The sequence below is a fragment of the Temnothorax nylanderi genome, unplaced genomic scaffold (assembly GCF_030848795.1).
Source record: "Temnothorax nylanderi isolate EJ_2023f unplaced genomic scaffold, tnyl_v1.0 TNYL_tig1228_pilon, whole genome shotgun sequence".
In the NCBI taxonomy this organism is placed as follows: domain Eukaryota; kingdom Metazoa; phylum Arthropoda; class Insecta; order Hymenoptera; family Formicidae; genus Temnothorax; species Temnothorax nylanderi.
In genome coordinates this window covers 3,242-24,328 of record NW_027250290.1, presented here as the reverse complement: position 1 = coordinate 24,328, position 21,087 = coordinate 3,242, and the positions used below count along the sequence as shown (strand labels likewise).

The following is a 21,087-nucleotide window of genomic DNA, read 5'->3' as shown; positions in this document are numbered from 1 at the left end:
TTTAAATTTTTTATTATACATAATTCTCTAAATTTTCATTCTTAATCTTGTTTCAGGAATTATCGGAGCTATCGATGAAACAATTCGCATATTAAAACCGAAAAAGCATCCAAATTCTTACTGCAATAGAAAAAATTATCATTCTGTTCTATTACAAGGTGTATGTGATAGTAAAAAAATGTTCCTAGATGTTTATACAGGAGAGCCAGGATCCATTTATGACATGCGATTGTTCAGAAAATCCGATTTATGTGAAAGGATAAAGAACTTATCAATTGATTTTTATGAAGATAGCCATATAATAGAAGATCTAGCCTATAAGTTATCTACATGTCTTCTGGTTGGCTTTAAAAATATTGATAGATTAAGTAATAGACAAAAAATTTAATTACAAGCTATCACAGTGTCGTGTAGTAATAGAGAATGCATTCGGTTTACTTAAAGGTCGATTCAGGCGATTAAAATACCTAGAAACGGTTAGATTAGATTTAATTTCTTTATTAATTATTTCTGCATGTATTTTGCATAATATATGTATTTTAAATCAAGATTTACCTGAAGAATTTGTAGATGAGATAGAATGGAGGGACATAAAAGCACAGGATAATTTTATTGTAAACGTTAATGAAGAACAAGAAAATAATGTAGCTCTGTTGAAACGAATCGAAATTATGAACATTCTTCCGATATAAAATTATGTAGTATATAAGGTTAGTTAAACATTAATTAAGTATTTTAGTTATAAGCAAAATTGCAAAGGTTAGTTATAAACAAAAGTACAAATGTAAATGTAATATAAAATGATTGTTAAATCTTGAAAACTGAAAATACAAGGAACATACGAGATAAAGTATATAAGTCGAGATACGACTTACATAGTATGGAAATGATATATTAAATTAATTATTAAATGATATATTAAACTAAAGAATGTGTGAGCGTTCAATTGTGATTATTAATTGATTAGTTTTATGTATACATTAAATGTAAGAACGGAATGTAACTAAATTTGCAAGTTGTATATGATAAAAAAACTACACATACATTAAATATTAATATATTTTATTATAAACTCAGTAGTACAAATGTAATACTAATTAATGAAAATATAATAACTATTCAATCATTAATTTTTTTGTTAAAAACAACTTATTTTGTCTTATTAGAAATCTTAGCACCTTTTCCTCTTAATGACTAGATATTCTTAAATCTTAGTATTTAATAAAACAAGAAATAACACGTATATGCCTTAAGCTTCTTATTGAAAATTACATGTTAATCTAACAAGTTTGTGCCTCTTTTTGCATATAAGTAGTTAAGTTTTAACTTTTAACATAAATAAATAAATAAAAGTATGGTTAGACTTGACTTAATCACAGAATACCTCAATAAAATAACGTTTATACTAATGTTACTAATCTATTACTATATTAAAGTTTAAGAGACTAATAGTACTTTACTTACAATTACTTATTGCAGCTATATCACATTTAACTATGTTAGATATTATACTGTTTTTCACAAAAAATACTTTGTATTAACATGTATTTGACTTTAAATAAGTTATAAAAGAAATTAAACAATTAATTAATTTTTAATTTTACTTCCTTTACAGGTAAACCCACAGATGAATCACCTCCAATAATTGATAATATTTTTAAATCAGAATCTTTAAGCTGAATTGGTTCCCCGATATTGCCAGTAAGTTTTTTTGTGCTTTACCCTTTGCTGCCCGCGCTCTAGCTTGGTTTCTTTGATCACACCAAAGCTATAACATGGAATATATAAGTAATAACGCGTACATCTTCGCTCTGAGCCCGACGAATTCCGTCATGATCGCACCATTGTTTTCATCTTTCATTAAGCACGGCACCTTCTTGTTTGCAAGCGGTACCACAGTTAGTAGTACCACATTCTAATCTAATACAGGACAGTAAAGGTGAAGTCCCATGGAGCTAGCATATAGCTTACTGGCGTATGGCGTATTAAGCTTGGCTAATTCACAGGCTTTAAGCTCGTTTTCGTTACGCCAGCACGAACATCGGCTGTCCCATGGAGCGTATTTAAGCAGCGTAATAATTAATAAGCCAATCACAGTGTTGCTTTACAAAGCTTATTTTCAAAATGGATGCTCAAGGGGTCTTGTGATTGGCTTATTGATCATTACGTCGGCGTAAATACGCCCCATGGGATAAAATTTATGTCTGTGAAGTTGGCATATCAGTTTCCAGCAGATCAAAAATAAAAGGGAGTTCTTGTCGCATGCAGTCGAGTTCTATAGTTCCTGATACTTGTTAGTAATAGTTCTGGTGATTTTACCCCAAAAACAGTTGATCGAAAAAATGATCTGCTAACTTCCCGTAGCAGATCATTTTCTAGCAGATCAAAAATAAAAAAGAGTTCTTGTCGCATGCAGTCGAGTTCTATAGTTCCTGATACTTTTTAGTAATAGTTCTGTTGATTTTGCCAAAAAAAGTCCATTGAAAAAATTATCTGCTAGTTTTTTGAAATCTCGGAGTTCCGGTTTATCTAAAATATTTTTCGAATAGTTCTGAACATACTAAAGCATTTTCTAAAGAGTTCCCGACACCGGCAATGTTGTATGATTGTTTAAAAAATTAATACCGCTCGAAAACCGAGTATTTAGAGAGAATAGGGTGATATGCTGTACGAAATGTCGCAGTTCCGGTGTATCTAAAATATTTTTCGAATAGTTCTGAACATACAAAAGCATTTTCTAAAGAGTTCCCGACACTAGCAATGTTGTATGATTTTCTTATAAATTAATACCGCTCGAAAGCCGAGCGGTTAAATTTTTTAAACAATCATACAACATGCCAGTGTCGGGAACTCTTTAGAAAATGCTTTAGTATGTTCAGAACTATTCGAAATGTATTTTAGATAAACCGGAACTGCGACATTTCGTACAGCATATCACCCTATTCTCTCTAAATACGATCGGCTTTCGGGCGGTATTAATTTATAAAAAAATTATACAACATTGCTAGTGTCGGATACTCTGTAGAAAATGCTTCAGTACGCTCAGAACTATTCGAACAATATTTTAGATAAACCGGAACTGCGACATTTCGTACAACATATCACCCTTTTCTCTCTAAATACTCGGCTTTCGGGCGGTATTAATTTTTAAAAAAATCATACAACATTGCTAGTGTCGGGAACTCTTTATAAAATGCTTTAGTATGTTCAGAACTATTCGAAAAATATTTTAGATAAACCGGAACTGCGACATTTCGTACAGCATATCACCCTATTCTCTCTAAATACTCGGCTTTCGGGCGGTATTAATTTATAAAAAAATCATACATCATTGCTAGTGTCGGGAACTCTTTAGAAAATGCTTTAGTATGTTCAGAACTATTCGAAAAATATTTTAGATAAACCGGAACTGCGACATTTCGTACAGCATATCACCCTATTCTCTCTAAATACTCGGCTTTCGGGCGGTATTAATTTATAAAATAAATCATACATCATTGCTAGTGTCGGAAACTCTTTAGAAAATGCTTTAGTATGTTCAGAACTATTCGAAAAATATTTTAGATAAACCGGAACTGCGACATTTCGTACAGCATATCACCCTATTCTCTCTAAATACTCGGCTTTCGGGCGGTATTAATTTATAAAAAAATCATACAACATTGCTAGTGTCGGGAACTCTTTAGAAAATGCTTTAGTATGTTCAGAACTATTCGAACAATATTTTAGATAAACCGGAACTGCGACATTTCGTACAGCATATCACCCTATTCTCTCTAAATACTCGGCTTTCGGGCGGTATTAATTTTTAAAAAAATCATACAACATTGCTAGTGTCGGGAACTCTTTATAAAATGCTTTAGTATGTTCAGAATTATTCGAAAAATATTTTAGATAAACCGGAACTGCGACATTTCGTACAGCATATCACCCTATTCTCTCTAAATACTCGGTTTTCGAGCGGTATTAATTAGGCCAGTCATATTAGACATCGAACCTTCCAATTACTCTTTTCAGGTTGCAACCACCATGAATCGCTTTGATTTAAGGTGCTGTAAGTGGGATTAATTTTGCTTCGCATAATTAATGCGCATTAAAAAGTTATTAACAATATTATCAACAAAAAACGCGATTTTTTTTATTTTTTCTCAAATATCTCGAAAACTAAGCAAGATAGGGTAACTAACTATACGTACCTTTTTTGTAGAGCGTAAAATTATCTACAATAATGATCTGAACAACATTTATCGTCAAGTCAGTCGTTTAGCTTGCACGCGCCGTCAAAGTCCGAGACTCGGATCCCGAAAACCCTCGATTTCATCGTTTTTTTGATGTTGCGTCGGTGATTTTAAAACTAAGAGTAGTCCAAAAAATCAAAATTTTTTGCTTACATAGCTACAAACTAAAGAAAAAGGTTCTAAAAAATCGGTTATACCCTGAAAAGTATTCTTTGTAGTTCTCAGATGATGTGTGATTTTTTGGGAATTTTTAATTCCATTTTAAATGACTGAAAAAAATCACCGACGCAACATCAAAAAAACGATGAAATCGAGGGTTTTCGAGATCCGAGTCTCGGACTTTGACGGCGCGTGCAAGCTAAACGACTGACTTGACGATAAATGTTGTTCAGATCATTATTGTAGATAATTTTACGCTCTACAAAAAAAGTACGTATAGTTAGTTACCCTATCTTGCTTAGTTTTCGAGATATTTGAGAAAAAATAAAAAAAATTGCGTTTTTTGTTGATAATATTGTTAATAACTTTTTAACGCGCATTAATTATGCGAAGCAAAATTAATCCCACTTACAGCACCTTAAATCAAAGCGATTCATGGTGGTTGCAACCTGAAAAGAGTAATTGGAAGGTTAACCCCCTAAATTACTCTAATATGACTGGCCTACATCTCAGATTTGCATTACCGAACGCAGTAATTGGAATTCTTCGGCTTTTGCGGTATCGACGTTCTCTTGTGATCGTCAATTACAATTAATGGCAGTTTTCACGTGATATTATTATAATTGGAGTCGTTCAAACTCGACACAGGTGCCACCGGAATATTATTCGTAACTCTTGGTATCGCGGCAATGACTTCGGTGTCAATTTCGTTACTACAGCGGAATCATTTATCACGGATTCCTCCAAAGTGGGCAATCGCAGCTCGTTGATATTAAATTGCATATTTTGTGTGGATGGACGCAACATTAACATAAAGTCTTCCGTCTCTTCCGGCACCTCGGAGTGCCCTCGTCTCAGCGTCACGAAACTCGCGAATTTCATTGTATCATCCGCGTTACTGTCTTCTACGTTATCTAAACTTTTTTCATGGTTGGACACAGTCTCTACCGGCAGTATCTCGCAAATACTACCATCCGCATCTTTCTCGGGCAGATATGATTTGGAACGCTCGGTAATGGGCGCTGCATCTCTCTCTGAAGTTTGCATATCGCTCATAGATTCGTTTAAATTCGATGTCTCTTCTATGTTGCTTTCTGTGACGCTCGAATCATCATACACCTTGTGATGTATTATTGTTAACGTTAGAATCGTCAACAGAATCGAGTTCCTCTAGCTCGTTATCTCGCGACGGCATAGTATTGTTAAACAGCCAGCTCGGGCCTTCCAGTGGATCTTCCTCCTAAATTTTAGTATTATTTTGTGACGGTCTTGAGTTACAGTTTTCCGCTACACTCAAATTCCTACTAATATCTTTATTAGAGACCTTATTACTTATTTGCCCATCAAGGTCTTTTTTCGATGTGTCCACGTGTGTTTCATCTTCCTCATTCGAGTTAATCGATACCTGCGATGTTACGTTTACTCTGTCTGATAGATCGGGAGGTGTATCATCATTACTCTCTTGAGTTTCAATATCAATCCTGGTGCCAATTACCTACGGGAAAATAGTAATGCAATAACAGTTTAAATATATGTAATATCTAAAAGGTAAGGCAAGAGTTGATACCCTTATTAGACATATTAGACATTTTTTTACATTACATGGATGAAGCAACTCTCCAAAAAATTGGAGAGTACTGCAATAATTTAGTAATATTATCCTGAAGTTTTATTGTATCACTTACATTAATATGTCCCGTAGTTGTTGGAGTTTCATCTATTTCGGACCATCTATTTCGCGATCGCGAAAAAGATACTACAATCTTGAATGGTGACTTCTCCTTCTTCTTCTTAATCTTTGTTTGTCTGCCACTGTAAATGTATCTAAATGTTAGTTAAAGATTATATTAAGGGGGGAACCTGAATTAGAACGCTAAAAAAAGCACAATTTTTGCAATTTTTGACGTAGAACTACGTCTCTGTCGACAGTAAGGGGGGGTAAATTCAGGCACAGATGCAACGTTTTCTTGCAACGTTTTCCGCGAACTACTTATTTGTTAATAGACCGAATTTTAAAGAATTATATATGAAACAGGGGTAGAATTTTCCGGGAATGGCGGTGGTGGGGTTAATTTTTCCGTAGAACTACGTCTTTGTCGACAGTAAGGGGGATAAATTCAGGCACAGATGCAACGTTTTCTTGCAACGTTTTTTTTCTCGGCTCCAATAAAACGAATCTTTTCGAAACTTTTGGGGTGTTTTATCACACATTTTGACATTAACAAAAAAAATTTTTTATACAAAAATATTGATTTTTAGTATTAAATGTTCAGCAATATCTACAACCACGTTTTTCGAATTCTCGTACAAGATAGAGAAAAATCTATTTGACTAATCGACTTGATCCAAGATTTTTTAGTTACATAATTGCATTCTCTTCTATGTGAACCTAAGAGATTTATAAAAAAATTAAATTTAACAACTTTTTTTTAAACAATTAAGTTGAAAATTTTTGGCGAAAATTGTAACTTTTTTTTCAAAGTCTCACAATTGGTTTAATTTTCGATATTACAAAATTTTTTTACGTTCACATAGAAGAGAATGCAATTATGTAACTAAAAAATCTTGGATCAAGTCGATTAGTCAAATAGATTTTTCTCTATCTTGTACGAGAATTCGAAAAACGTGGTTGTAGATATTGCTGAACATTTAATACTAAAAATCAATATTTTTGTATAAAAAATTTTTTTTGTTAATGTCAAAATGTGTGATAAAACACCCCAAAAGTTTCGAAAAGATTCGTTTTATTGGAGCCAAGAAAAAAAATTGCAAAAATTATGCTTTTTTTAAGCGTTCTAATTCAGGTTCCCCCCTTAATTCATCGACCAACGTATCATGCTTAAGTAATTAAATTACTATTTGTGATATACCATACCATTAACTCTGAGCGAAGAAATTGTAAGTCTTTCTGGCAGTCTGCACGTACGACCATTTTCCTAAAACAATTGTGTATTGTTTACAAAGAAATATATAAATAAGTATACAAATGTTTCACAAATTTTACATATGTAGGATGTTTTTTAAAGAGCACCCACTAATTACATAGCGCCATTCCCTATCAAAAATTGAATCGAAAAGTTCTGAAGCATTTTTTTTCTATAACGCTTAATAAAGCAGTAATTATTGAGTAAATCAATCTAATCAGCACCGTCCTTTATTATAGATTATAGGATATATCTAGTATTATAGAAAAAAAATGATTCAGGACTTTTCGACTCAATTTTTGATTAAAAAATAGCGCTATGTAGCTAATCGGCGCTCTTTAAGAAACATTCTGTGTATATGTATGAGAGATAATAATACAAAATAAATATATACATACATATCTAAGAGGTAGGCATAATTGGCGATCTAGTCTCATTCATTTCCTGGCTTCTATTAGGTGAAGTTACTTCTTGTATATCACTTAGTCTCGATATATTATTAATACTTTCCATATTAATCCGGCTTAAATTAATCGTGGGCTTAGTAATAGTATGCCCACCCACCACAGGCTTCACGACACCTTTAGCTGGTGATTTTGTTGACAATCTATTGGTCGATTCTTTCCCTGAAATATATTCCAATGTAAAGACTAGACATTACAAATAATGACGCAGACAATACATGAATCATGAAAAAAAAATAAAAATGGAAAATTTTAGAAGTTTAATATATTTCATTATCGACATATTCCTTACTTCCAGCTGAAGCAGATGACAGTCTCACAGTAGTATTGAAAGCAACAAGCTCTTGACACATGTTTGTCATATAACCAGTCATTGTCACCAACATTTTTAGTATTTCCTTTGCATTATTCAGTACATTGGATATTACAGTCTGAAATAAATAGATATAAATAAGAAAACTAGCATGTAGATTAAGGGTGTCTCAGACCACCCGTATCACCCGATTTATTCGTAAACGCAACATTTTAGAGAAAAATGTTTCAGACAAAAGTTGTATGGTTTAAAGGGGTACATAAGATGGTGTTATTTGTTTGACTTTGGATGGTTGTTTAAAGCTCACGTGAACGACACCTTTAATTTCTTAAATGGAAACCCCTATTTTTCAATGCATATTCTTGTAGCTAATCTCGAGAGCTTTTCAAAACACTATAATAATCTCTAATATCTCTAATATCAATCTCTAATAATTCAACATCTACCTCTGCATCAGAAGAAGACAAAGATACAGAAAAATCACTATGTAGGAAGAAAGCCAAAATGGATTTATTTAACGAAAGAATAGAAAAGAAGAAACAGCGTGTTGTAATATATGAAAAATATCTTCAGAGAGGCAGCATTAGAAATCCTGGTTTAAAAGAAATCCCTCAAAAGAGAGTAAGAAGCTTTACATGTAACAATAATATTAAAGATAATTCTGAAAGGAGCATATAGATACTGTTCTATGATAAGATTTTCAATTGACTTGATTTTTAGGGTGCCGAGAATTGCTTAAGGGGGGAGTCTCGTACACGCTAAAAAGTAAGGTAACTTTTGGAATTTTTTTTAAGAATCAATGCGACGGATCTTTTTTAAACTTTTAGGGTATTTTATCATACATTTTAAGAAATAAAAAAAAATTTTTTGTTAAAAAATAATAGTTGTGTTAAAAACTATGGAGGTACGAGGCCGCGGTCTCGTCGCCGGAGTTGTAAATCGTCGTTATAGCATCTGTTGTACTCGCTATCTATTCCTATTTTTTCTTTATGTTTGCTAAACGAGATCGAGAAATCGAGAGAAAACTTCCAGACGACAAAATCCAAACAGACAAAGCATATACGACTACGCTTTGTCAATTTTGTCTGGCCCACTACTATAAAACACGGCGACATGACACGCCAAAGGGGGCCTTAATCCCAGACGGAGTTTGCTTAGGATCTTTATTGCATCACGCAATGTTCCGACAAACAGAAACGAAGTCTAAAACGTGCTTCTGGAAATCTTGTAAGAGCACGTGGCGGAAGTTTCTGTTTGCAATAAAACTGCAATTAAGATTAGATGGAATGCATTTGTCTGTCGGTACTGAAAACAGGGTCGCAAGATAAACTAAGAACCCAGAGCCCTAATAAAAGAGAAATCGACAATAATAAAAAAAATGGATGCGTCACTGGAAGAATCGATAACTTAGACCCCCAAAAAATAAGACGGCGGGGGTGGGCCTTACGACAAAACTTGCCAATGGACAACCTTAAAAATAGATAATTATATCTAGCTCGAAGGGATAGGCGAAAAACCGAAAGTTACGTCACGATCGGAAGAGAACTCCACCAATCGAATTATATTAAAAAATAATCCCGCCTCCTTAATTCTGTATAAAAATCGCGACTTTACGCACTTGGAGACACTTCCGATCCGGCACGAGACAGTTTACTTCTGAGTCCGCATACTCATCCCAGTTTTCGTTTACTATTATATTAAAGACAATTTTCTGTTGTTCTGTGCGCGCTTTCACGGCTTCTTTCCTTTTCTGGAAATAAACGAACACTGTACATATTGTAAATATAGACACTTCTTTGGAACACATTAATTTTCATGAACTTACTCCGTTTTGTGTGAACTGCTTTTCCTCGTGCTTGTCTTCCTTGCGCTATCAATCGCGCATCGCGCACTCTCGCACATTTTCTGGTCCTTCGAGCCGGATCATCGCCGGCAACCGCGAACGGGAGTGCCTGAAAAAGGAAGACACCATGAGTCTTGACCAGAGCGCCATACTGAACAGCCAGCGAGAAATCTTCGGACGCATCTCCAGAGCCGTCGACAATCTCAAGAAGATGGGTCAGGCGAACATCACCCTCTCTGCCATCGAAACACGCATTCGCCTTCTTGACGACCTGTGGGCAAAGTTCGAAAGTCAGCACCTGATTCGAGCCTGCTACAAGGACCGCTACGCTGAGAGTGAGTACGCTAAATCTGAGTTACTCGACGAAGCCGAGAGTGCTTACGTGATACAGCGTAGCGTCCTGTCCGAACAGGCGAATCGCTTCACGTCCGCGTCGGCTTCTACGTCCTTCACGGCGTCAGGAGCAGGGGGGCGAACGTGCGTCAAGAACCTCGCTGCCCCGTATCAAGTTGCCGCAATTTTTGGGTATCTACGAAGACTGACCGTCCTTCCGTGATCTCTTTCGGTTCGACAACACATCTATCTCGCAAGTTGAACGGCTGCACTACATTCGCTCGTGCCTCCAAGGGTCAGCTGAAAATTTGATACAGTCATTAACTATTACTGGCGAAAATTACGATCGCGCGTGGACGATCCTTTGCAAGCATTATGAGAACAAGAGGGAGCTGATACGCTCCAACTTCGCCACGCTTACCGCCGATGAGCTCAGCCGCGTCCATAACGCTCAAGAGAGCATTGGAAGACCCATCGACTCGCACGGCATGGATCTGTTCAACCACCTCGTCGTTGAACTGTTCGACTCGCGAACGCGTCTGGAGTGGGAATCCTCCTCGGGAGACTCCTTCGAACCGCCGAGTCACGACACTCTGATGAACTTCATCACGAAACGCATTCTCACCTTGAACGCCTCGAATCCGAAGAACATTGTCACAAACTCAAGCGCGCCATCACGTTTCGCAAAAACGCATGCCGCGCAGCGCATAGAGCCTTCACAGTGTCCACTCTGCACAGATAAGCACTCACTCATACGGTGCCCCGAATTCAGAGCCAAATCAGCCAGTGAACGACAGTCAGTGGCCGAGACCAACAAGCTGTGCTTTAAGGGGATGCTGGAGCGACGGCCGAACTTCCTCGATGTCGATAATGTCAACATTTCTAATTTTGTTTTTCCTATATCTTTGGCTGCGTTTCGCTATTCACTCGCAGTACTGGCAGCACTGTAAATCCGTTCCAATATACGCGGCAGTAAGCTGTCAAAGCGTTTTCGTGTTCATGTGACGTCATAGATTTTGTCGTCACTTCCTACTTTCATTACTGCGGCTCGCGAGGTGAGGCATTCGCAGTAAGAACATGGCGGGTATGGCGGCACCTTTGGAAGAATTGGTCGTTGTGGACCTGGAAGGCAACAACGAGAAATATACAGTAATCGTTAGTCACGAACAGTGATCGGCAAAAATTCTGTTTTTAGTAATGATATCGGCGGTTATTTTTAATTAATCAAAAATAAAAAATTTGAATGTTTTTAATTTTAATTAACAAAAAATTGGTAATTAATAAAATACTAAGCTCTAAATTTAAAATAATTATTAATTGATTGAAAATATAATACTCTGTCTGAAAAATTAATGAATAATCAGAAATATATTGCTCATAATTTAAAAATTAGGCCATTAAATATAAAAGAATTCATACATTTTCTTTGAAGTTAACTATGTTATAAAATATTATAAATTCAAATATAGAAAAAAGAGTTGTAGATATATTTCTTATATTTTTTGATATTTTAAATTTTTCATCGATTTGAGTACTTCTGCATTTGGTTGCTACCAGCAAACTGAAGCAAACTGAAATTTTACAGGATTTTTGCGGGTCCTTGTGGCCTCTTATCCCCTCCACTATAAATTCTTTTTATGGTGGACGGAGAGAACAACCTAGGACAAGAGCCTTTTTTCCCTATATATATTTTTTTTATTTGACATACCTTGTTGTTTCTTCTTGTACAGTGTCCAAGACAATCACACTTATCATCTCTTTCTGCGATTCTTTTTGCGCGTTTCACCCCTTCCGTTCCAAACGATCGTCAAGAAAGATTTGCAATGATGCAAATTGTCCGATTCTTCCAGTTTCACGATTTTCGTCACGAAGCAATGGCTGAAAAATCATATAAAGCAGAAGTAATCATAGTGACACAACAAATATTAAACTGGAACTTAAAATATATTATAACAATAAATCTTCGATCACAGCAGAAATGTGCTGGATTATAGATGCACTATCACGGTCTGCTCGCAACCCTCTTCCACCAATCATGGGACCGAAAGTATGTGCCTTCAACCTCTCCTTGAGGCTATATAACACATAACAACGTTATCTGGAACATCAATATATTTCTCAGGTTATGTTCGATAAAAATTAACTTACAAAAAGAAAAAATTCTAGATGTTTGCCTCAGTATCTCTGTATAACGGAGAATTCCGAAATACTCGGAGATTTCCCATAAGGTGTACTTTATTTGCATATATAATTGATTTTCAATACAGGATTAATGTCAACTTTGCTCGCAGATAGCACATCGCGATATGATAACGAGGATATGTTTTTTCGACATTTCTCTTGCCCCCTGTGGCGTGATGAAGGATACTTACATGGCAGCGGTAATTTATAGCGGCTGCTCGTAATTTTTATTTTCCAGCGGGGTTAAGCGTTTTTAAGGCCATTGCACGTAACAAAGTTTTAGTTTTAATCGTAAGGCCGTAAGAAAATAGACCAATCACAGTCGATTATTCTTCTCGCGCTTGAAGAATAATCGAGTGTGATTGGTCTATTTTCTTACGGCCTTACGATTACAATTAAAACATTGTTACGTGCAATGGCCTTTACCGTAATGTGCAGTGTTTTTCTTAAACGGGTTCAACGCGGCATAGTTGAACGCTGGGAGAATCTGTCCGAACCGGGTAAACGGATGCAGCCGTGTATTCAACGTATTGTTACCGGCTCCAGATCGCGCTGGAGATAGTCGCTTATTATAGCGTTTTTATTGGCAGAACTGGTGCGCACTCAGTGCACATTAAAGCCGTTGTACACTGATTTAATCTCTAATATTTAAAGTAAAATGCAAATATTTCGACTGATAAAATACCCAGTACATATTTTACCAAATAGTGCAATAAAGAATATTGAGGATTTCATGATTTAACCCGTTTATATTAAACATACACTTTACGTTGGTTTGTGTACGATGGCTTTAATGTGCACTGAATGCACACCAGCTCTACCAATGAAAAACGCTATTAGATTCAATGCCCGTCTCGCGTTGGATCTGTCAGTTACGGACCGTTAAATGGCTGTCGTAATAGGCCGCGACAATTGTGTTACGGTATTCACGTGTGTCGCCTCGCTTTTACGACAGTTTTAGACAAGGAATAGGTACTCACTCGCGATTTGTCGTTACAAACGACACAAATAACACGTATGACCTATATATATCTTATATATAGTTTTAGTATATCTGCAATATTATTTCCTGATTTGTAATATATAAAATACTTTTTTTAATTAAGATGTTTATTGTAGAAAAACGTATGAGATACTCTTCCATGAAAGAAGCTACAAATTATTTTTAAAATGTACAAGAGGATCATAGCAGACCAAGACGTCCGAGACGTCCGAGACATCATTAAGACGTTATTAAGACGTCATTTGACGTTATTCTCCTACCTGGGAAGGTATATGTATATATATATATATATATATTTATATCTATATTTGCAGGTGTTATATATTTTACGCGCACTTATTGTCCTATTCGAAATTATCAAATATAAAAATTTGGATAAAAAAGTTGAAAACAATATCTGTACAAGCTAATCTTATGTTTCGGCCTGTATTACGAGCGATATTCAGGTGTTAATAAAGAATTTTACATTAACTTGTGATCTATTTTAATTCGTAGCCAACGTTTCGACCTACTTGGTCTTCTTCAGGGCAACTATTGTTACATTCAAATAAATAAATTAGTGTCTATTGGAGCTCACATAAGAACTCCTACATACTCTCACGTAACATATAACAAACAACGACAAATTCAGACGCCGAACATAGCCGATAGATGCATTCCAATCATACAGAGGACCACCGATAAGATGCAATTTATCCCTATGGAGGACTGCTGTTGCGAGGAAAGTAATGAATACGGAATTGTTCAACCGCGATAATGTAATCGGTAACTTTTTAATGTGTGCTTGATGACAGCGCTAATTTGAGCACGACTTTGACCTTGCTTGCGTGACGCATCACCGACGATGACTATCAAATTTTATGTTATTGTATATAATTTCTTATGTGAGCTCCAATAGACACTAATTTATTTATTTGAATGTAACAATAGTTGCCCTGAAGAAGACCAAGTAGGTCGAAACGTTGGCTACGAATTAAAATGGATCACAAGTTAATGTAAAATTCTTTATTAACACTGCGTCTGCAACGGAAGCACAAAACAAACTTTTAAGAAAATCTATAAATTTAAATAATCGTACATTTAGATATTTTGACAGAAATGATATGATATAAATATTTATATATATGTCACTAAATAAAGTAAATAATAAGCGATGATAATATTAACCCAACAGCCACGTTGATCGGTCTCCTAAATCATATAATCGTATCATTTCATCCCTTATAGCGAAATATCTCCATATGAAAGCATCATGCACCGTTCCAGGAAATCTGGCATTTATGTTTAATATTTCTAAATCATGGGAGGCTATCTGTAATAAAAAATAAAAGTATGTAATATATGTATCAATTTTTTTTACAAATATTGAATGTGAAAATGACGTGTATTTATAAATATTATTCGTAATATGTCAACTTACTGCCTGCTCATAAATAGAATGAAAACCCTTATGATTTGCATACGCTTCTTCATGTTTTTTTGGTCTCACGATAGTCACATGTGTACAATCAATACAACCGATAACACCTTTAAAGTTTCTTTCTTCTTGAAATCTGTAAAAATATATTTCAAACATAAAATATTGGAAAAATATATTGATAATAAATTAGATACAAGACATAGACAAATAGTTATTTTTCTTACAGATAATTTTCTTACAAATATTTCTTACAGATTTATCAGAATCAGTTATAAAAAATAAAAGCATAATTATAAATATAAATAGCTAATTTGCTAATTTAAAAAAGTTAAGTACCTTCTTTTTAAAGCTTCCCGCTTTTCCTCTGTTCTTGAGAACTGAATCCATTTATTGGCGAGTATTTCGGTAATACCTACTGCCACAGCTTTTATTGCGCGACTAACAGCAGGTTGTGAGATTGACACAAGATAATCATTTCCGACACCTTTCTGATATAAGCCAATAGCAAAAAAACGTAGTGCCGTTAAAACCTAAAAGTATTAAAATGTCTATTTAATATCTTATTAATTACTTTCAGGTTTTGGCTGCATTATAGATTTTTGTATTTGCCTATTGAATATACATGTCACAGTAAAAGCATGAAATCAGTAAATGTGTACATTTATACTAATCAATGTATACATTTACTAAATTTTAAATTTTAAATAAAGGAGACTGGGGCAAGGTGTTACACAGGTAAAATGTTACAGCGTAAAAAGTAGATTCATGAAACCGTCTAAGAAACGCTAGATAAACGATTGTGAAATGTATGATTATTTAGCTTCAAAATGCGTTTATCTAGCGTTTCTTATCTAGCGTGTTTACATTTAAATTCGTCTTAATATTGGATTCTACAAAATCAATATTATATGTACATACAACTCTACTTTATGGAAAATATGATTTTTCGATTTATAACATGCAGCTATAGTCGTTCAATATTCTATTTAAATAAAAGTGAAAAAGATCTTGCGTGTAAAAATTAATGTTCCAGAAATAAAGACACCATAATTAAAGTGTAACTATTAATAAAAAAAAATCGATTCGTTTATTAATACAATTTATTTGTTTAAAATAAGTTAACATAATAATTAATGTTAAACAACAAAATGATTATTAAACACAAGTATAATGTGTATTCCTAAAATAAGAAATTTATCATTCAAAAACAAATAACGTAAGTAAATTAACTTTTTTAAAGAATATGCGAACTTAGCGCCTTTTTAACTTTCTATCAAAGAATGTGGAACAATGAGTGTATACTGTAAAAGTGTAAAGTAGAACATAAATAGAGATGGGATTAAGTTCAATATGTATTTAAAAATCCGAGTCAAATCCATTAATAAAGTTTCATTTCCTTGGATTCGAGTAATATTCGTAAGAAATAATATTTCATACATTTTGTACTTGCGAAGTAATCGAATTCCAATTAGTTAGTTTCAAATTTTAGAATGAGTGTCTGCAGGATTCGAAATGTATTTATGATGCATATATGCTTTTATTAAATTAAATTTTCAATACCAAAAACAAAAATTATATGACTGAAATTTTATAGGTCGAAGAAAGAAAGAAAAATAGAAAGAAGTTTTAAAATATTAATGTTTAAATAATAAATTGAGATTACATATGATTATATTATACATAATATTACATAATATGTACATGTACGATTACACATGATATATTATATTATACACTAGCACCACAGACGCGCGCTTCGCGCGCGCTATTTAGCTTTAACATTATGCTATTACTATTACACTATTAATTTCTTGATACACACAACTGTCAAAATATACGATGACAGCTGCAAATGAAGTAAGCGCAGCGAGAAAACCAATCAGCATCGCGGAAAAGCGGCAACAATAAATTCGACTATCGACTTAACATGCCTTTTTTTAGAAAGGATATGTACATACGTACATGTACATATGTATAATATAATCATATGTAATCTCAATTTATTTTTCATCGTCATCATCATCATCATCCAGCTATCCTAGTCCACTGCTGAACATAAGCCTCCCGTATAGTATTTACCAATTTGTTCTGCATTGTGCCTGCATCCAGTTTTCAGCGACACGTTTGATGTAGTCGGTCCATCTTGTTGACGCCCCGCTCCGAGAGGCCCTGAGCCTCGCCTCCAGAATCCTATTCGTTTATATATTGATTTTCGTGTTAGAGTCAAAGTTTCCGCACCGTATGTCAGGACCGGAAGAACGCACTGGTTCAGTGTGTAATATATATATATATATAAAATAATAATATCTATCAGTATAAAGATTTAATAAATTGAACATAAGTATACCTGTCTTAATTACAGCTTTAAATTTGATTGATTGATTTGATTGATAATTCCTCTAATAATAGTGCATCTACAAACATTACAACGTCGTTAAACACAAAGTTAATATCATTAAAAACAAATACGTCAAATAAGGCTTGGTAGTAAGTACAAATTTATTATATATCTTATGTATAGTTTTAGTATATCTGCAATATTATTTCCTGATTTGTAATATATAAAATACTTTTTTTAATTAAGATGTTTATTGTAGAAAAACGTATGAAATACTCTTCCGTCAAAGTATACCTATATGTATTTTCTACCTCTTTTTCTTCTTCTTGCAATTAAATTTTTCCTTTTATTTAAGTTTTAATGGTATTTGTTGCGCATCATTGAAGAAAGCCTCTTCGTCAAAATCGTCGCCCTCGATCTGCTGAAAGATCTTCGCCTCTTTCGCTCGCATGGTAATCCTCGCTACCTTGCGTTTCTCCTCTGAGAACTGAAAAACAGTAATAATTATTATATTTTGCTCTCAATTTTTAGTTTTTCTTACAGTAAATATTACGTACTAAAAGGCAAATAAACCCTACCTAATTTAAAATAAGTTATTTCTGTCAATTAATAAATTATAATAAAAAGGCCTTGTAGGTATTAAACTTTACTTTATTTTAAATAGAAAAACATAAATAAAAGTTTCAAAAATCGAGGTACCGAAAACGGGCATTTTTTGCATGGGGCTTGCCGAGGCTCTTTACATTCTGTGTGAGATTATCTCTCGTAATTCCAAATCACTAATATGAACTATATTGTCACATAAATATTCGCGTGTTGCATACCAGATGTAACTGTTGAATTTCTCCAATTAGTTCTACATTCTGCGTGAACGTGACAGACTATTCTGTTTCTCTTTCGAAAGCGCCTTGGCCAAGTAACTATTGTTGTTCTTCAATTTCTCATATACTAAGAAGAAATAATTGTCAAAACAACAACGGCAACATGTCGAAGAAAATACAAGATGAAGCTAAAAAATTCTAATTTTCTCACGTGGTCTATAGGATATCCGTTCTTTGTAATGATTCCTCAAGTACTGCGTTCTCTTATTGTTGGATTTCTCAATTTCGCCAGCCGTTCGGAATATTTGGATAGGAGGAATAAAATGGATTTATGATCCCATTCAAATTTAGAATCTGAAATAAAGAATATATCAAAAATTGATTATCGTATCAAACAAATGTGCGTATTGTTTTTTTTTAATTTAATGCTGCCTCTTTGAAGATATTTTTTATATATTACAACACGCTGTTTCTTCTTTTCTATTCTTTTGTCAAATAAATCCTTTTGGCTTTCTTCCTACTTAGTGATTTTCCTGTATCTTTGTCTTTTTCTGATGCAGAGATAGATGTTGAATTATTTGATTGTTAGAGATCTAATCATTATGCTTATCGCTTATATCCAAGTCTCCGTCAGAGCTGCCTTTCATGCTTGTCTTTTTGTTTTGGAGGAAAACCTGTAACAACTTTGGAATGTGCATTATTTTTACTGGAAGACTCATTCACCTCCTCGGATTTTAGTTTACTTGTTTTATTATTGGACTCTTTCAAACAGATATCTTATTTACTGTCCGTTTTGAAGTCTGTGTAAAATTTTTGTTATGTCAAATTTATGTAATAATAATATCTATCTGTATAAAGATTTAATAAATTGAATATAAGTATACCTGTCTTAATTACAGCTTCAGATTTCTTAGAGGTATCTGCATTTTTAGCACTGCTTATTTCTGTGCATGGCTTCTCGCTTCATTTTTCTTGCTTGTTTTGGATTGAGAATCTATCTTAACAATTTCTACGATCGTGATGTCATCCTTAGAGTCAGACAGAACGGAAAACTTTCTTTGCCTTTCGTAAGACCTGCACGATATAATAATTTAAATTGGCATTGCTGCAAACAACAAAGAAAAGGATATAAAGGATTTACAAAAAAATATAAAGGAATTACAAAGAAATAACCGTGACAAATAAAATAAATATATAGATATGTAACGATAATAAAAGAGGTAACACCTTGGTGCGCTTTGCGGACGACTTTATTGATTTCTCTTGATCATTCTCGTCTTCCTTCCTTTCAATTATTGGCCTGGGCAGTACTTCGCCATAAACACGTGGAAATGTGTATATGTATGTGCGTATGTGTAATTATATGTGTATGTCCGCGGTGTCTTGAACTCGGGTTATTGCTGTTTGTTGGGCCCAAGGAACTGCGCGGATCACTTCCCCCTGTGTAATTATTCTGTAGTAACTATTCTACTCTATATAGTTTAAACAAATAAAACATTTTAATGCATTTACCTTTCATGTAACTGATCAATTCGCAATAAATCTGCTGAGCGACGTCCAGCCAACTCATTGATATTAGTTTTTATCATCCAGTGAGACACCAACTGTCTCCAGTGTCTTGAACTCGAGGTATTGCCGTTCGTTGTATACAGGTCTAGCAACGATGGTGGTGGGGGTAGGTCCTCTTACTGACGTCATTCTTAATTCGCTCCGTGGCCACGAAACGTCGCAACGATCGAGAGAAATGCGACTTATAATCTTAAAACCGATTTGCTGCGTTTTATATTCCTACATGTGCTCAGCCCGTATTCCGTAACCATCTACCAAAACTTTTCCTTAGTCTTGTTATTCGCATACATTCACGGTGATACAAATATTCGTGCGATGACTCTTTTGTCTACGTTCTTGATCGAGCTTAATTCGACGATTATTCGATTCTGATATGATTATTATAAGCATTCCGGATCTTAAAAATCCAACGTATAATTATTAAGATTATAATCTGAATATATATATATATATATATATATATATGTATATATCTTTATGGTTCGACATATGTCGGGACCAACCATAAGCGATGTGTACATACGTATACGTTGATGTACATCGACATCCTAACTTGTATTCCGGAAGTATTTTCTATATGTATAATCAAAATACAAAGATATATCAAAATTAAGCTTCCTTATATGATTTGTTAATTGTCGGTACCACTAAAAAATACATAAAAATCTGATTATAAGCAATATACATAACGTGAAATGCAATATACATGTTCTTGCAATAGCTATTTACATCGTATTTCGTAGTTAGTTATCGTTTGTACACATTATATAAACTATTATATAAAAAAAGGATGCTTTTCATGCTTAGTAATTTAATAGGACCGCGAGAATTTTAACTATTTCTCTAAGCTATCAATATATAATAATGTAAAAGATTATTGCAAGTTCAGTAAACTCAAAAGTTTCCGTGTGTCACCAATCTTCATCGTAAAATTCTACAATTTCTGCAAAATGATAGAAGAAAATCGTGAATTCTACAATAACTTTTACTTTTAATAAACACGTCTTGCATTTCTATTCCGATTATACAATATTTTTTTACTTTTAGAAAATAGTATACACTGATTACAGAAATTATACCCAGAATTACTATTAATACTATTATTTCAAAAATTGTTGCCAGCGACGTATTACACTGTACAACAAAAAGAAGCACAAGAACGAACCTTGCAGCATTTGATAGCTTTTTGGACGCAGAAAACGATCCCGTTTGCTAAATTGTTCTTTCACGTCACAATTTTGAGATATTTGCAGTTAAAGTTGCAAAAATGAGCTATTTTAGTGTATTTTGGCATATTATAACTGCGATATGTGACGCATCGGAGAATTTTAAGCGCATCAAAATTAAGTATGTTATTAGGACTTTCAGCCCTTAAAATAAATTTTTTGTGTTGCTTATGGTTAAAAAAATATTAATGATTAACGTAGTGTATATTGCATTAAAGTTGCAACTTACATATAGCTATTAAGCATCTATGAAAT

At 34.0% G+C, this 21,087-nt stretch overlaps 1 protein-coding gene, 1 long non-coding RNA gene and 1 pseudogene across 3 annotated transcripts; 1 reads left to right on the top strand and 2 right to left on the bottom strand.

The window, feature by feature from the left end:
• Positions 1–1,045: 1,045 nt before the first annotated feature.
• Positions 1,046–12,793, bottom strand: LOC139786992 (uncharacterized; annotated as a pseudogene).
• A 547-nt stretch (positions 12,794–13,340) lies between these two features.
• LOC139786994 (uncharacterized) lies at positions 13,341–15,885 on the top strand. 2 transcript variants are annotated; one of them, XR_011722498.1, is made up of 4 exons: positions 13,341–13,470; positions 13,575–13,726; positions 14,686–14,788; positions 15,456–15,885. It is a non-coding gene; the product is annotated as an uncharacterized lncRNA (long non-coding RNA). The 2 variants fall into 2 exon arrangements; XR_011722499.1 differs by lacking the exon at positions 14,686–14,788.
• Positions 13,619–19,686, bottom strand: LOC139786993 (putative nuclease HARBI1). The gene is made up of 12 exons (XM_071726082.1): positions 19,550–19,686; positions 19,265–19,477; positions 18,922–19,142; positions 18,249–18,720; positions 18,041–18,164; positions 17,528–17,703; positions 17,226–17,292; positions 16,958–17,141; positions 15,215–15,408; positions 14,879–15,011; positions 14,626–14,770; positions 13,619–13,718 (listed from the first exon to the last, which is right to left on the bottom strand). Exons 8-12 carry the CDS (start codon positions 16,970–16,972, stop codon positions 13,678–13,680), a joined length of 528 nt encoding a protein of 175 aa, XP_071582183.1. The 5' UTR covers positions 16,973–17,141; positions 17,226–17,292; positions 17,528–17,703; positions 18,041–18,164; positions 18,249–18,720; positions 18,922–19,142; positions 19,265–19,477; positions 19,550–19,686; the 3' UTR covers positions 13,619–13,677.
• Positions 19,687–21,087: the final 1,401 nt, after the last annotated feature.

Bases quoted from the DNA above. Each gene is read 5' to 3' on its own strand.
- LOC139786993 (XM_071726082.1), bottom strand. The intron at 14,771-14,878 runs GTAAGTTGACAT...TTTTTATTACAG, and splicing joins ATTCTATTTATGAGCAGGCA to ATAGCCTCCCATGATTTAGA. The intron at 13,719-14,625 runs GTTAATATTATC...ATACCTTCCCAG, and splicing joins CCGATCAACGTGGCTGTTGG to GTAGGAGAATAACGTCAAAT.